Source organism: Parambassis ranga, chromosome 14, assembly GCF_900634625.1.
Source record: "Parambassis ranga chromosome 14, fParRan2.1, whole genome shotgun sequence".
In the NCBI taxonomy this organism is placed as follows: domain Eukaryota; kingdom Metazoa; phylum Chordata; class Actinopteri; family Ambassidae; genus Parambassis; species Parambassis ranga.
The window spans coordinates 15770413-15788220 of record NC_041034.1 but is presented as its reverse complement, the minus strand read 5'-3'; the positions used below and the strand labels follow the sequence as shown (position 1 = coordinate 15788220).

General features: G+C 41.2%; 1 protein-coding gene across 4 annotated transcripts in view; it reads left to right on the top strand.

Annotated features, from left to right (window-relative positions):
• Positions 1 to 17808, top strand: part of abr (ABR activator of RhoGEF and GTPase) — a 90609-nt gene that overhangs the window by 46827 nt on the left and 25974 nt on the right. For all 4 annotated transcript variants that reach the window (XM_028420886.1, XM_028420887.1, XM_028420888.1 and 1 more), the window contains 10 exons: positions 1149 to 1201; positions 1607 to 1747; positions 2380 to 2501; positions 4079 to 4247; positions 5513 to 5632; positions 5788 to 5863; positions 5993 to 6097; positions 8369 to 8443; positions 12373 to 12470; positions 12561 to 12692. In XM_028420886.1, the coding sequence (XP_028276687.1) occupies positions 1149 to 1201; positions 1607 to 1747; positions 2380 to 2501; positions 4079 to 4247; positions 5513 to 5632; positions 5788 to 5863; positions 5993 to 6097; positions 8369 to 8443; positions 12373 to 12470; positions 12561 to 12692 (1091 nt within the window). The remainder of the gene's footprint in view (positions 1 to 1148; positions 1202 to 1606; positions 1748 to 2379; positions 2502 to 4078; positions 4248 to 5512; positions 5633 to 5787; positions 5864 to 5992; positions 6098 to 8368; positions 8444 to 12372; positions 12471 to 12560; positions 12693 to 17808) is intronic.

The following is a 17808-nucleotide window of genomic DNA, read 5'->3' as shown; positions in this document are numbered from 1 at the left end:
TACAGACTTAACATTCAAGGGGATGTGTTGCCATGCTTTTACGTCTTTCTGGGACTTGAGCTCTGTCAGCCTGGGACCTTTCCCGCATACAGAAGGCATATCACCCTTCTCTGTCTCCCTTGGCTAGCTTTTCTGAAAATCAGTTGCTTTAGCAGTGCAATTTACTCCATGATAATTGGATTAGTTTGATCACAGTGGAACACAGTCAGCTGGTTTCCAAATGCCCTTGTGGATTTTTTTATTGCACTCCCTTACATTTGTTTTTTGAGTTTATGTGCAGAGCAACATTATTATACATTCTCATAGAATAGAAACTGGTGGCATTATTATTTTGAAACCTTGAGACATTTTTGCATTTCATTACATGTCTGGTGGGTCCCTGAGTCCTCAGCCTGAGCCTCCCTGTACATCCGTGTCTCTTTGCTTCTTCCTTGTCTCCTCTTAGAGGTTCTAGCATCTGCTATCTTTCCTCCTGCCTGTCTACCCACTGTCATTTTTTTTTCTCGCTCCAGCTTCCACTTTCCCCTGTCTGTGGGAGTTTCTCACCTAAAGCTGTCATGTATATCTGATGCTGCTGTTCGCACCACCTCAGCAGCCAAGCCGTCCCCGGGGGAAACCATCTGAGTGTGGCAGTGCAGGCTTAGAAACAAGATTGGAGCAGTGTGTGTGGGCATGTCAGTCTCGTTGGACTTTTTATAGATACCATCATCCTTTTGTGTAAATCCATCTGTTTTGAAGACTGTCTGAGTCCAGTGTCCAGCCAGACTGTAGTTAAACTAGCAGGGAACTGTTGCAGCATCAGTGTCTGAGTTGGACTACATAACAGCCAACAAAAAGTGTGTTCAGTAACAAAATGATGCATTCCCTCTAGAACAACACGGTCCACTGTTGATCTCCCTGTATGGAAGTAGAAGTGTAGGATGAACTGCATGTCTTGTAAAAGGTGGCGTGGACGCTTGTTGTCATTGAACTGAATGTCAGCCTTGCGATCATCATCAGTCAGACTATAAGTGCTGTGTTTAACTCAGTGTGAGCTGTGTGGGAGTGTTTGTCGGTGTTTAAGCGGTGGAACTGTGACCTGGAGTGTGAGAGTGTGTATGTGTATAAGAAACATTAAAACCAGGATACTCCTTTTCTCTCCCCCACAGCTCTTCTTTACAAGCCGATTGACCGTGTTACCAGAAGCACCCTGGTCCTGCATGTAAGTACACAGATATAATGGATCAGATGCTAATTCTGGATGTCTACTGTCCTGAGGTGGAGACATTTCTGAGACATACATATGTCAGTGAAACAAAGATTGCATTGAAATTCCATCCTCGAGAGTAGACTTGCACTTTAATTCTAGGCTACACACTCCACATTTTTGTTGTTTATTACATTATGCTCTCAGCCTAAATAAACCATCCTCTTTAGATGAGTAATAACAATGTAGAAACTGCTAGTCAAGCAAGGAGAGACGCCTTGATGTGTCTGGCATGTGTATGAATATGTTTGCATAAAGCTGTCAGAGGAGTCATGATCCTCTCATATATGCAAAGTAAGTAACTGTACTGGTGAAAAAGTATAAACAGGAAGTTGATTTTTCATGTCTGTGGTTGGACAGGACCTGCTGAAACACACTCCTAAAGACCACCCAGACTTCCCACTCCTACAGGACGCCTTGCGGATATCTCAGAACTTCCTCTCCTCCATCAATGAGGAGATTGATCCCCGCAGGACAGCTGTCACTACACCCAAGGGAGAGGTGTGTGTGTGTGTGTGTGTGTGTGTGCGTGTATATGTGTGTAGTGTGTAAGTAGTAACAGTTAGTAGTAACACTTTAAAGGTAGGGTAGGAGATTTTGAAAACTCAGTGAGAGTCAGCCAGATGTCAAAAGTAAACACATGCCCTTTTCTCTCGGAGCTCACCCTGAAGCCACACCTCCCAATCACATGGACGCACATTACCTGAAGACGAGCTACGGTCTGTGACTTCGGCCATCACACACGTACCTCTCTGGTGCGCGCAGAGCAGGAAGAGAGTGACAACCAGCCAATACTCCGTGCAGGGTTTGAGGAGGATTGGCTGATGTTTTTAGCATTTTATAGCTTCCACAGATGATTAATATTCTTCATTTTAAAGCGAAACTGCCGAACTAATTGGTTGCTATGGGATTGTAAAGAGAAGTTACACTAATTTAACAAAAAGTGCATCAGAAGGAAATCTCCTACCCTACCTTTAATGAATATGTGTTTTTCATTCTGTTTAATGTTTGGCTGGTCACAGTAAAGTGTTGTTTTCTTGTCAAACCTAAATACCATTGCACCAAGCTTGAGTGAAGTGTTAACAGCGTTGCATCTGTGGCGCTGCCAGATTTGACGTATGATCCTCTTGTAGGCCCGTCAGCTAGTGAAGGATGGCTTTCTGGTGGAGGTGTCGGAAAGCTCCAGGAAGCTGCGGCACGTCTTCCTTTTCACCGATCTGCTGCTCTGTGCCAAGATGAAGAAGACCGCTGTGGGGTGAGTCTGTTTTACCATTTTGCTGTATATCTTCTGACACAAGCAGAAAATAGAATGGAATTACCAGAAAAAATCTGAATCATTACTGAAGGTTTTCCTCTGTTATCTTGCCTCTGCAAACTATATGGTGTGTTGGAGCCTCAGTAACAAGTGTGGTATTTTGAGGAATGGAGGTGAGCATGCTGAAGGTGTTAATCTGAAAAAAATAGTGAGCGTAAGCAGATGGTTTGAGCTGCAGGCAGAGTAAATAGAGTTGACACAAACATCTATTGTGTGTGTATGCGTAATGCTACATGTAAATGCTTGACACATGTCAGGAGATTGTCACATTTACAGGCCTCCTCAGCAGGGCAGGTCCTGTTGGATGATTGGATCATTGACATTCACCGTTGGTCTGTCATTTACAGCCGCCCGCCTCCGAGAGATGCACAGTGTTGCCATAGCTAGCAGACCTGTAAATCAGACTATTATGGTCTGTCTCTTATCTCAGCTGCCGCCTACAGGCTGCACTCACACACACAGGCAGAGCAACCACCCAGAAACTCTTATCACCTTGTGTAAAGCCACTTCAATAATCTCTTCCAAATCCTGTGATTATGTCTATTCTATTATTTTGGATTTAGTTGTATTTCCAAAGAGTCCACTGCCACATGTTCCAACATATGGACATGTTCTAATTTTCTTTAGAGATATTGCACCCTGCTGATTGGATATGGTGATTTACTCAGATTCAGTCAATTCTATGTATTTGTGTGTCTTTGAGTGTCAACAAAAAATAATGGGTTGTCTGTAAAACAGAGCTTTTCCAGAAGACATGAGAGCAGTGAGACAAAATGATAATAAAGGGCAAGAGATCAGGAGACCATAACTAGAAGAGGGAGGGGAGAAGCCTCAAGGGGAGCAAATTAGATGTACTCAGACTATTGATTAAGGAATAAAAAATTGTAATGACGATGCCACGTTAACAAGGTTTAAGTACAAATAAGTGTAGTGGCTATATTTTTGCTGTTAAAAAAAAACAGTCTGTCTTAAAATGTAGACACAAACCAATTTTGTGGAAAAATACATCAGTAATCTGTCTCAAGTAATCCTTATATAAAACACCTGCATTTACTGCCTGATACTGATATTTTCACAGTTCCTGGTAAGTGCACAATAAAAGAGTGAAATGAATACCATGCAGAAGCATAATATAAGTAAGGACGTCTGGCGGTAATATTAATATAATCTTTCTGTATGGATTGAAATTAGCTGTCTGATGAAGGTGTGGCACTGCTAATGGGTTGACTGTGCAGCACTCAGAAATGCGTATTAAATTCTCATTAGTGACAGTGTTCATTAGTCTTCTCGGCTCTGGTGGAAGTGGCGCTCTGCATGCATCTTTTTTATTAATATGTCTTTGTGGCATCAAGATTGACAATGATTCATTAGAGGTAAAATTAGCTTTGAGGTGAAATGGTCCTTTGAATAGAATTTAATATCTTCATTAGGCCAATTAGTGTAATTCAGCACGTCATAAGTTTCAAGTGTTCTAGTTACTCTTGTTTCATCATCACTCCCTTTTGTGTCCTTCGCAGCCGCCATCAGCAGTATGAGTGCAAGTGGTATATACCTCTGGCCGACTTAACTTTCCAAACCCTGGACGACACCGACTCCTGCCCGAGCATCCAAGTGCTGCCTGAGCATGAGATTGAGGAGATGAAGATAAAGATCTCAGCTATAAAGAGTGATATACAGAAAGAGAAGGTAATCCTGCTGTTGTTTTTTGTGGCATGCGGCGACAAATCCAGTGTATTCCTGCGACTTAGAAAAGCTTAGACAGTGATCATGGGTTTAACTCAAGTGCAGGATTTAGAGCTTATTTAAGGAGGAAAGGAATAGGTAGTTCCGTTATTAGAGAATGTACATTATCTATGAAATACATTATAAAGCATTCACTTTATAAGGGAATATTAGTTATTAAGTCATTGAAACTTGTCTTCTCTCAGCTGGACTTTCCAGTGTTCCTTGGAACTTATTATTACCTCCATTCCTGTTGTTACACCCAAGTGAATCAGAAGGAAGTTTTGAGTGATTGTCCAGTAAAACCTTAGATAAGTGTTTATTTATAGCATGCACAGGTTGTAGAAGACTCTTCTATATCAATCCTTCCTTACTGGAATTGCTAAAACTTCCCGTCAGCTTACTCAGTTGCAGACTTTAATGACCCATATAGGGAAACTCCTGATTACGTAAACAAATCCTGAAATCTATTTCAGAGATCATCAAGCTGAGGAAACACATAAACCTAAAAAAAACATGTAGCTTTAAGTAAAGGTAAAGTCCTTTTTGTGTGTCATCAACAATGTGTAAAATGTTTGCCCTGACAACTACAGAAACAAATTTCAGTTGTTGAAATCAACATTAAAAGATAATATAAACTTCTACTTCCAGTCAGTATTACACCCCCACTTCTCTGGCTGAGACACTCTAAAGGCTTTAGCAGCAGAGTTCCTGTTATTCCCCTCTCATGGCGTTAAAACGCGCCCACCCGGGGCACAGTGAGTGACCATGGCTGGTATTTAGTCACAGGAGGCCAATGTGGGGGGAGATCAAGCTGATTCTAGGCTCTGGCAGGCTCTGACTCATGGCTTCCTGGTGAGGGCTGAGTGTGTTTGTTTTCCTTAAATACTGACAAAAAGCTTGAGATCCTTAAATTATATATAAAGAGCCACAGCACAGAGCTCACTTTCTGAAACTCATCCACTGACTTTTGTGGAAAATAGGAAAGATTTTAAGTCTAAAGCTGTGTTGTCTGCAAAGAAAACAAAACAAAACGCAAAGTCGGTTATTTGCCAATCGACAGAAAAAATGAAAAGCACCCTGCTCCTGTTTTAGAGCTGGAGCTCTAATAGTCTGACAGTATAACACAGTATCTAAATAGAGGCATATTATGTCTGTGTATCTGAGTTTGTTTATCACAGTCTGAAAGCAATTTAATTGAATCTGTTTGCTGCTGTGTATTTGAATAGAAAGCACCAAAGGGTCAGAGCCGCGTGGAGCGCCTGAGGAAGAAGATGAATGAGCAGGAGTCCTGGTTGCTCCTGCACTCCCCCACCATCCCCTTTCGCATCTACAACAAACACGGAAAGGTACCCGGTCCTATCTTTACAGCCACTGCATTATTGACTCTGCAGCTCTCAAATGACCACTAGAGGGAGGCATCTTCCTTTCAAATCATCATTTTAAATCACAGCAAAGTTGATTAATGTATAATGTGTTTTTGTCTGTCGGTGTGTGTATCCAGAGCTACCTGTTCCTCCTTTCCTCTGACTATGAGAGGTCAGAGTGGAGAGAAAGTATCCAGAAACTCCAGAAGAAAGGTAACACTGGCTTTGGATTGAATTGTTCTACTTGCTTCATCTTGAAGTAGTTTAAAACCACTTTTTAACTGCTGTACCACAGGAAAGTAAAAGTTTCACCGTAGCTGGCTGCATTTATTTTTTCCCCAGATCTCCAGGCATGTGTATTAAGTTCTGTGGAGCTCCAGGTCCTGACCAGCTCCTGTTTCAAACTCCGAACTGTCCACAACATTCCTGTCACCAGTAACAAAGACGGTGAGAGCTGTAACTGAACACACATCTTTCTCCTGTGATCACACAGCCTTTGCTCCGTCTTCTCTCTTCTGTATTAAATTGAAATTCATACAAAAGAGCCTGTTCCACTCACAGCACAGAAAAGCCACATAATAAGAGAGAGGGGGTTCTTCAGGAGATGAAACTGGGTTACAATATGTTTCTCATCTAGCTTGTAGCAGTCAATGCAATGCAGTGTGTCGCCGGTGAGCTCTCAGCTCCTATATGTTTGTTATTGCTCCAGAATTTTACATTGCAACCGCTTTCAGAGGCAGCGGTGACAATAAAGCCATCTGTGCGACCTATTCTGATCTCCTCAAGTGGCACAAGGGTCTCACATGCACACACAGTGCACACGCATAAAAACAGAGTTGACAGACGACACATTGTCCTGAACATATAAAGAAGAAGGATTTGCTTCTTATATAACAGAAACTCTATGTGAGCTATTATTTTGACATCTAAAATCTCTGAAGTGGTAATCGTAGGAATTTTTGGTTTTCTGGTAAACTTTGAGGGGTGATGACAAGTCACTGCTGTGCTTTTCTTTGCTCTGAGCTTCCTGAACGTCATCTGACAGTTTAACAGCAAATGTATGAAGTTTGTCAGCAGACAAAGACACAGAACAATGCAAATGTTTTTCATTTTGTGTCTTTTCTCTGCCTGCTGGGCATCCAAGACCTCAGCATTAGTCACACAAGAGAGAGGAATGTCTTTAAAATGCGTAAACCTGATCTAAACCTGTCACTAAAAATAATAATTCTAGGTTGTAGGACATTATTCATTAAATATTCATAACAAATTTGTGAGAAATAATAACAATTATACAGTTTGTGAATGTGTTCACATGTTATTTTATTGCAGTATTTTATATGACTACATGACTATAAATACGGCTAATGTTCGAGCAGGCTTAGGAATTAATCTGCAGAAGTGCCAAACACTGCAGCTCCTTTAGTGGCCACTTGAGGCTGGGGCCAAAAGTGAGTCAACAGAAATGCATATTTTCACAGCCTGATACAAAATCGGTTTTGGTCTTTATAGATAATTTTTGTAAAAAAATTGTAAAGGGGACAGCTTTTATGTAACTTCCAGTTTTCAAATTAATAAGGTTTAAAGTAATGTCATGCATAGTTCTGAGATAATTGCTTAATGATGTCAGATGCTTTGACAAATGTTATTCTTCTGCTGGTTTTGCTCCAGTTTGTTGATGCTCTCCTTTTGTTCCAGGGGAGTGATATCCCTGTGTCTGAGACATTTGACCCACCCTCAATATAGAGCAAACATAAACACACATACACACACCTCAGTGACATGCAAGAACCGCAGTAGGCGTTTAAATGGGGACCAGCTGGTGGAGGAATGCTTGTCAGAACTATGAGAATGGATGAAAAGACAGAAATACTTTTTTGTTTGACTGCATGCATTGAGTAAATATTACTTGTCAGATGTTAGGTAAGGATTTAATCAAATGAATTGTTCTGGTCAGATGTTCATTTAAAGAAAAGGATCTCAGTTTCAGTTTAAAAGCAGCACACAGGCCACCTCGAAGCTGAACCTTTGAACTGTCTCCCTGTGAAACTTTACTTATATTAAACACACACACACAGTTAACCCTGAGGGCTGACTGCCCGTCTCTCAGCCGCCTACAGTGGGGCTCACAACAGTCCTGCTACCCTCCACTGCAGTTTATTTATCAGGAAACAGCCAGGCTTCACAGGCCTCTACTAAAGCAAGACTGTATCCTCTTTATGTTTCTCTCATCAAGGGGGGTATAGCAGGCCACCCAAAAAAAGTCCACCCACTCAGCAGCCAGCTGAGTTGTTACAGTGGAAGAATGTGCTTGTTATTGTGTGGTCTGATACTGATTTGACAGTTAGTTTTAACATCCTTAGAGTTGTTTCTTCATTTATCTAATGCAAAGTATTAAATGTAAGTTGCCATATAAAGATACCACAGTGCTAAACAAAAATCTACTGTATGAGTGCTGCAGTTGCAAAGTGATTGATATGGAAACTACAGATACAGTGAGCTCAGCGGGATGATTTCCTGTTTCTTTCTGATTCTTTCTCCATGAGTCACTAGCTCAGTGATGATGCTACAGGCAATATGCAGGACAGTCATTCGTGTCATAATATGTCCTTATTAATGCACTGATTTATTGATTTATCCACACAAACTTCCTTTCTATCTTTTAAATGCAGCGTGCTGCCATATTTACACTAGATTCTCCTCTGTGTGCTTGTTTTCCAGATGAGGAGACTCCTGGCCTGTACGGCTTTCTGCATGTGATCGTCCACTCTGCCAAAGGATTTAAGGAGTCAGCCAGTAAGTCGGCCAGAAACTGCCTTTTTTTTTTAACAACACTTGTGCACACATTCAGCATCCCCTCACACATAGCTGCTCTGCTGCCAGCAAAACACATGATTCAGTCAATCACTGCAGCCTGCACATGCACTTTCCATTATTCCATAGCTAAGGAAGAGATGGGCGGATAAAGGAAAAAGAACATTGAGGAATTATAGAAAAAAATGTTTACTAGACAAGTAACATAAAAACAAAAGATGACATGCATGTGGAAAGAAACACATTTTGCACTGCAGGCTGCTCTACAACAGCAGACAAAGACAAAGCTTTGTGTGTTTTTATTATCAGCTGTGTGAGATGTTGGCAGAACCCACAGAGGCTGTTTCAGGCGTGTCAGTAGTGGACAGCTGTTACCCCGGCACTCTTTGTGCCCTGTGTTGCCCAAGTACCAGTTCAAATCTCAAATAACAGGAGAAGAGAAATGTGATTTCTCTGTTACCATGACAGCTCACAGTCCTGCATGTGAAAGCTGGCCCACTAGAATTTCCTGGTTAATGGATTGGAAAGCTCTTTCCCCGGAAAGCCTGTTTGATCCTTGATGGAGCGCGTCAAGTGAAGAAAGTGTGGGTCTATGTGTGTGGAGGGAAGTTTCACTGATACGGTTTGATGTCAATGTGTCTGGTGGAGCGTACAGAACCAGGGTGGGGCAGGCATGCCAGGGAGGCACTGCAGGATGTGTCAGTGTTATTAGTGTGTCACTGTAGTTTTCATGATGGAGGAGTTATATAATATATAATATAATATGTCAGATACTCTGTTAATTCAGAAAAGAACAAAAGTTAAATAAATTAATTCTTTATTCTGACAGGGTCAGAACTTTACCAAACCCAGCTACAGTAGAACTCAATTTCACCAGTACCTAGCCCTGCTTTATGAATAGGGAATGAGCTTTTTGCCAGAATAAATACCAAAAATCACCAAAGTTATGGTTTCCTCCAGTTACAGCTTAATGAAGGCATCCATTCAGCCTTTTTATGTAGTTTTGATGTGGATACTGTTGTGTAATTTAGGCTCTGTGTACTGTATTTGCTCGAGGCGTTTCTCAGTGTACCTACTTTCCCTAAACATTTTGCACAAAGATTATGAAGCAGCTCCTTTGCATAGCCTCATGTTAGGTTCTCACTCTGCGCATGGTAATTATTACCACATCAGGATAGAAGTGTGTATTGGTGGGAAATAGCAGTCATTATTTACTGTTTCAGATTGTTGAGCAGGCACGAAATCCTTAACAACCGTCTTTATTTCTTTTCCCCTGAAATTTCCTATAAGCATGTAATGGGGGAGCTTATTGGATCTGTTATTTATGTCACAACAATCTTCCCCCAGTGGGAAAAGGCTTTAAATTCAGCCCAGGGCAAAGTTTGTCAAAGTGGGTCACAGAGGAGAAAGCTGGGAGTCGAGCATCTCCCAAAAACTGCCTGTGGAAATCATGACCTAGTAGAGAGGTGGAAAACGTGTCATGTCACTTCTAGGTTTATTTTTAAGTATGTGAGTGTCAGTGAGGTGCATTGTATGAAGACAACACTTTCTACAACCCAGTGCTATAAAATTGCACTCGTCTGCGCCACATATTATTGGAACGGTGTGTACAGATCCAGATAAGAGGATGCAGTTCACACTGCTTCTCTGCTGTCACCCATGGAGTCTTGAACAGATGCTACAGGACTAAAGAAGTTTCAGGACCAACACTTTGCCACTGTTCCCATAAAAATTAAAAGCAAAACACTGCTCGGAGCGCTCACATGTTCTCTGTGTGTAATCCAATCCAGCCCCAGCTGCAGGTTTTCTGATTCATTGTTTACTGTGCTTTTATTAGTTTTCTCCTTCTGGATTCTATAAAAAACACTTCCATTATGCCTGTTCCCTGCTCATTCCGTTTGTTCTCCTAGAAGGTTATTTTCTCCTGAAGCCTTTGAGCTAAACTTCAAAACAAACAACCATTCTAAAAGCGAGGCTTGCAACTGTAGAGACGCTGATTAGTTTAACTGATTATCACTTGCCTCCTAATTCTGTGAACCCACAGTTTGACCCAGGATTCAGCAGAGCCTCGGGCAGAGATTAGCCTCCTGTATAAGAACACACGCACATCGCAAGGGCTGCAGCTCTCTGCTAATTGAGATGAAAAAGGATGGTATCCATTAACCCCTGTTTTTAGAGGTCAGAGACCCCATGCTGGCCAATTTATCCCCTCCATACTCTGAGCCTGATGGTGACCTGCCAGGAAAATGAAAACTCATGGAGTTCCAGGCCTCTTTTAAGCTGTCCTACTTCTCAAAGCCCTCCTGGATCCACTGCGAGGACACAAAAAAACCTCTCTAAATATCCTCTCTCTGGCCTTGTTTAAATTTTAGGTCTGGGCACATAAATCTATTTCAGATGGAGAGGAAATCAACTTCCAGAAAAGTAGGAGCTGCTCAGGACTATGAATACACTCCTCTCTTTGTGCCTGAATGAGATCAAGATCAGAAAAAAAACCATATCTCAAAAAAAAATGCCCTGCCTTTTTATTAGAAAGTTAAAGTGCCAAACTAAAGTGTGCTTCAGTATAAACTTGATGTAACTGCAGACTCTGACAGGTAGTTTATGTTGGGTTAGGGTGACAGCCATGAGCTGTTATGCTTCCGTATGTAGCGGAAGCGTACGATAACTGCTTCATTTTATAAATATCCCCCAGATGGTCACACTGAATTCCCCGCCTGAACTTCCCTCATACCACCACCACTAATCTCTTCCTCATTGGAAGTAATTATGGCAGAACCTTTCAGGATGCTGAGAAAACAAACAAAGAAGGAAGGAATGAAACCAGATGGATTGAAATTCCATTGTACTGTATAGCCCTGTTAGTTACATGTGTAAAGGTTTGTTCCAGTCTGTCAAAGCTCACTCAGGTGGTATGTTTGGTATCTCTCCATCACCAGGCTGAGGTCAGGCTGCTGTTTCTGATGATAATGATGATGACATTGCTTTTCCACTCTATAAGTGTTTATAGATACATATACCCCCCCATCACCTCATCTTGGGGACTGTCCTGGTAAAAGGTCGAACCATACACCCATCCATCATACTGTCAGACTGAGGTTAACCCAGGGGACCAGGTCCAGGCTACAGGGCATATAGACACTCTTCAGACAGGCCGTAGCAGTCTACAGGAATGCTTCAGCAGCATTTAAAGAAACACATTAGCAGACTTAATTGCTCCATGTAAGAGCCGAGTGTGAGCTGATCCCAGGGGAGCGCCGGCTGTGGTATGAGGATGTTAAAAGTGGAAGGGGGTGCTGGTGGCGCTGATTGTGGACACAGGCAGGAGATTGATGTCGGTCACCTGACAGACTGAGACAAATTGACAAAATGAAGGGCTGCTTCACTTTGGGAATCAAATCAGCTGCCAGTTCAATCTCTCACTCATTTAAATTAACTTTACCTTTAAACATTTTTGATTGAAAATGGGTTCTGTTACCAATGAGACTTTTTATTAAGGAACTTTATCTTTATCCCTGTTCTCAAATGTGATTATACTCTGACATTTGAACACATCAATATTGACTCCAGGAATTGAATAATATACTATATGGAAATAATAACAGATGTAGAGGTTATTCAGTAATGAAAAAAGTGGCCTGTTAGTGGTCGAGGATTAGCATACATGAGTATTAGCTAAAAATAAACATGATCTTAGTGTAGAGAGACTCATTAAAAAGAAATATTGTGTTAGTCTGTTATGATCTTGACCTTTCTTGACATCATTACCAATTCAAATCCTGTTTTAATGGTTGTAAAACAGATGCATCATGTCACAGTGATAATTAAACTCAAACATTATAATTTCATGCTACCATCACTTTTTATTATCTTCTCTAATGAACATGTCCGCCTTCTGTGTTTTCTGTTAGATTTATACTGCACGCTTGAAGTGGACTCCTTTGGATACTTTGTCAGCAAGGCCAAGACGCGAGTCTTCAGAGACACCACAGAGCCTCAGTGGAATGAAGTCAGTCACCAGCACATCTTCCTTTATGTCCTTTTTTTCCCCCAGAACAGTCCTCTTATTCTTCTTTTCTGCATCTGTGTCATTTTATAGGAGTTTGAGATAGAGTTGGAGGGCTCCCAGTACCTGCGGATACTGTGCTACGAGAAGTGCTACGACAAGAGCATGCTAAACAAAGACGACAATGAGATCGTGGACAAGATCATGGGCAAAGGGCAAGTGCAGGTAGGAAGACAGATGCTGATGGGCCATCAAAAAAGTGAAGCGTACACAAAGGGGGAGTGTCTCTGTCCTCATGGGTGGATTTTCCAACATGTGACTCATTTTAATTAGCTGTCTAGCCTCAGCGCACAATGGAGTGGTTTTGTAGTGGTGGCCTCTAATGACGTTGGTTGGATTAATAGTCTGAAACAGTTTATTTAAGGGGGGTTTCCCTGTCTTGTTGTGAGAAATGTGACTATAAAAGTCCCTTTCAGAGTCTTATTAGGTAGATACTGTCTAAACAGTGGAATATGTGGTTTCTTGATATAAAGACAGAATTCTGTTCTCTACTCTACATCAGCGTTTTGGTTTTGTATTTACATTTTTTTCCAAAGCACCTCTGGAAAATAATTTTGGTCAAGTCTTGCATTCAGCTGCTGCTGCAGTTTCTCTCCGTCTCTCTGTTGCCCTGTAATTGATAGAGCTTCATGTTATGAATTTGGGTCAGTACTGAGGGTTTTAAAAAGCTCTTATCATCAATTAAGATCCTCATATTTCTGTTCCAGAGGTGACCAGGTAGCAGGTTATTTCTGAAACTTCTAACACTCTCCAGATTTGAGAGAAGATCAGCTAAAACAGTTCAGGGTTTGTTTGTAGCTGCTGCAGATAGCATAACATTTGTAGTCACAGGTAAAAGCATTACCCAAGCAGTGACACATGCACTGGGAATAAACATCTCCTGTCTCAGATATCAAGAAAGTGGGACAAACATGAATCATGTCTGTAAAGCTGCATTTTAAAGGGAAAGATGTGTTTCCAAAATATCCTTATAAGTCTTTTGTGGGTATTTTGTTTCTCCTCAGACCTATGTCCCTGTTGCACATCTTCCATACAGGCCTCAGATAGAAAAGAAAAAAAAAACAACCACAACATGTTTGTTGTAGCATTTCCTGTTTGTCACGACTACTCTCCCAGCTTTTCTCTTTCAGTTTGTCCTTGACTGGTGTCTTTGATTCCCTTTAAAAAGCAAAAGGAGGTCGCTGCAGCACGTGTGTCCTAATGTGGCATCTCTTAGTTTCTAAAAGCGTTGAAATTCTCATCATAACAGCTAATAGTTAAACTTTTAAGACTGTTATTTTTAAGGGTTTATCTGTATTTCCTTTGAGATTGAGTTAAGTGGGTTAACTCCTGAATTATGATTAAATAATAATCATATATACGTTCATGTTTAAAGTTAGATAGGTCATGGCTTTAATTGAAAAGCTCCTACTGTTTTTGTCACAGATGATAGATTTCATTACCAACTAGTTGATTTCTTTTTCTAAGCTGTAAGGAAACATCTCATCTGTTCCCAGGTCGTGGCTTCTCATCAGTGATTCAGCATTGTGACTTGCTTGACAGTAATACACAGCCTTTCTTCTGCTGCTGCTGCTCCTGGGAAAATCCACTTCCAGCCAACAACAGTCCAGATAGATAGATAAATAAATAAATAAATAAAGACGCCACATGTTTGCTGGCTCACTGTGAGAGTGGAGGGGTAATAGAAAGGGAACCAGAAATGGAGAATGGCATGTTCTGTCCCAGCCTCACAGAGGGTGGGAATGTCTTCCACTCTGCAGTGCATGTTGCTGAGATTGTGGATGACATTCATAGACCAGTAGTGAGTTTGGCTGTAGATATATAGTCAATAGCAAGTCTATTAATATTACCTATTAATATGCACCGTGTTGACAACTACAGTATTGCATCTATAGTCTTTGTATTCCGGCCATAAACAGTAATCCATGAACCAGAAGGATTTATGTTCTGGCAAACATAGTTTTTGAAGCAAGATTAAATCTTGAGTAAAGAGCTTTTTTTTATTTGACCACATTGTGTCAGAGAATATGTCAAACATGGTATAACTTTCATCACATTATGCTGATATATCATATGGATATGGTATGCTAAGCATTGCACAGTGTATACCTAAAGAGACTCAGACCTGAGCTGTTTGCTTTCCTGGTGAAGCTGGCTTTAGAAGGAGCCTTCACTGTTTTGCTTTCCTCTCTTGAGACCTTCTGATTTATTTAACAAGCTTGTGGAATACTGACTGACTGTACCGTACATGGGCATATCGGGCTGGAAGTTTTCTTTTTTTACGCACTGCTGTTTCTTTACTTTGTTACTTATGAGAAAGCTGATCGCCTCTGTCATCAGAAGATGTTATGATTGGGCCTAAGGTTTTATTTAGAAAGTGAACAAGGAAGCCAGTCTAATGTCTTTGTCCTTACAGCTTTTTCTCTGAATGGAAATAGCTTCAAGGGTTATATTGTGTGTTTGTGTGTGTGTGTGGGTGGGTGAAAGCATAGGATTAAAGCAACAGTATAGTAGCTTGACTGTGTTGCTTGTCCACATGGGAAATACCATTTATTTCCAGCCCTACAGCCAATATCCCCAGTGCAGATAACCTCTGATCTCTAAGGTCACAGTGCTAATCCTCCATTAAATGGCAACAAAGTCGGTGTTACACTCCCCTGTCTTTCAAACTGGCAACACAAATAAATTCTTAAATGTCTTTGAGGAGGCGATTTGGAAAAATTGATCAGTATCAGCCCCAAAAGTTGGCAGTTACAGAAAAGCACTGCTTCTTGTGTATGATTTATTTGGCAAGCTGTCAGTGATATGCTTGTTTTTAAACCATTGATTATCCTCCAGCTAAGCACTATGTGTACACGCCAAATTACAGTTGATGAGATTTAGTCAAATTCTCATAATATTCCATTATCTGTGTGATTATGCATAAATCTCTTCTTGCCAGGATTGTTCTCAGTTTTGCTTGAAAGAGGACGCCAAGTCCTGAACTGGTTACTAGAGGAAAGTGCAAACCCTCTGTACTGCTACATGCACTGTGAATGTTCTCCCAAGTGAGCCTTACACGTTGGCTGTGGCTTGCAATACTTGTCTTCAGAGTTATGTAAGTGTTTAGGTTAACAGCCCTAGTGATTTGTGTAACAGAAATGCATCATATCACCCAGCGTGACAGCAATGCTTTCATCTGGTAAACCAGCCCTCATGCACCCCAGCCCAGCCTCCCCTGGGGTCAGTTGCGGTCTTTCTTACACCCACAAGCACCCTCAGCCATTTAGTGTGCTCTGCCAGCTGTCAATGCTGTTGAGGACAGTGAAGGTAAAACTGTCAGTCATAAAGTCATTGAAAGATTTCAAGTTCTGCCTCTGGCATCAACATGAACCTTTCTTTTATGGTCACATGAATTACTAACCATCATTACCCTTGATGTCCACTGCCAATTAACACCGCCTGTGGTAGATTTAAAAAATCCACATATTGCTGAAATCAGATTGTTGAATCCATGTCTTAAAAGTTGTACCGAATTTGCTCCTCATAGTGTTCCTGGAGCTACATGTACTTTCAGTATCCTTTGCTGTATCTTGCTGCCGCCTCTGATGATCTAATTATTGCTCAAGAGTCATGTAACATCTCTAGCAGAGAGTTGTCCCCAGCAGAGGGATCCCTTTGTGCCCTTTTCCTTTTATTTCTCGTAAAAGGAGTTTATTGTTTTGTGCTCCAGGTTGAGTATGTTAGAGCCCCCCCATGGCAGCAGTGTTACCAGGATTCACTAAGCATTATCAGATTGTTTTGAACTGCTTCCCAGAGATAATGGGAGCCAGAGAAGTTGGGCATTAGGTCAACAAGAGAAAGGGGCGATGAATTTGTTAGTTCCTGGCAGCTCTTATCTTCATCTGGACAAGCATACATGCATTAGCCTTGTGTTGCTGTAAAGCTGTGGGTGCAGTGGGGTTGTAAAGTTTTAGACGAGCATCTTCATGCACTCCTGTTCCCACTAAAGAGCCAAAGCATCTTCCTCTGAGTGAAGCATTAGATGCACAGTTTGACATTTACATGCTATGTGAAGGGTTTATTGGTGAAAGTGGCATTGTTTGGGATAATAGCAGGCGGGCCATCTGGAGAATTAGCGGTGAAGCTTGTGGACCTGTGGCGCCGGGCCAGTGCATAGAGTGCAGGCCTCGAGTTCTGATCTAATCTCTCAAGCGCTGGATCAAACATCATGCCAACATCAGGCCGTCATGAGAATGAAACACATGCCGGTGACTTAGAAGAGTTTAGAAATATGTACAATATGTATAAATAGTCATAAATAAAAGATAAGTAGATAAGTAAAATAAGTAAAATGGAAAAACAGTGAAAGTATTTGTAAGTAAAAGGGGGAAAGGAACAAAAAAAAGCAGTGTCTTGAGCACATATTAACACTCGTGAAAAATTATATTTTTTTTTTATATTTTTTCTTTTTTAAAAATTAAATTTCATGTGTAGGACTCCCAGCTTTTTTTTCACAGGATGTAATTTCTCTTAAAATGTCTTCCCTCTGGGGCATGCAAAGCAGTGTTTCACCCTGTGTTTGCTTGAACATGGAGCTCATTGGATTTAATGAGGGTATGTGTGTGTCTGCATGTGTCCACGCTTCAGTGTGTGGGTATTAATATAAATGAATGTCTAATAGATGGTGTCATCTATTTTGTTTCTGCCCTGTGTCATTTAGGGATGTGATCTGTCATGTTTCCACCCTACACACCCCCTGCAGACATACACACAAACACACACAGCTGTCAACAGCACTAACAGATGGGACTGTGCTGTGTGTGTGTGTGTGTGTTCAGCCCCCCTGGGGACAAAACCACAGACGCACATGCACACACAACTGGGTGATGGGCTAATGCAATGTAAATGATATCAATAACTTCAGCCTGCTACATCACCTGGTGTTTATTAGATCGTGCCTCCTTTGTCTGGCTAGCCGTGTGTTGGGAGGGGGGTTGCAGATAGGTGGAGGATGTACATTCATTCAGAAACAAAGACCATCCAAGTCCTCACTTACATTATTCTTTATGTTCAACATACAGCTTTTTTTAACTGTTTTTTAATGAGTCTCATCTCTCATCTCTGTGTTTGAGCATATGGTACTTTTTTATTGATGAGTCCCAATTAAACTGACTTCCTCATCAGAAGACCCTTGATCAGTGAAGCTGATAGCTGCTCTTTGATGGATTTTTATTTTTTCCTTGTCATCTTTCTATAAAGAAGCTCCTCCGTCACGGCGCTCACTTAGACAGCCTTTGTT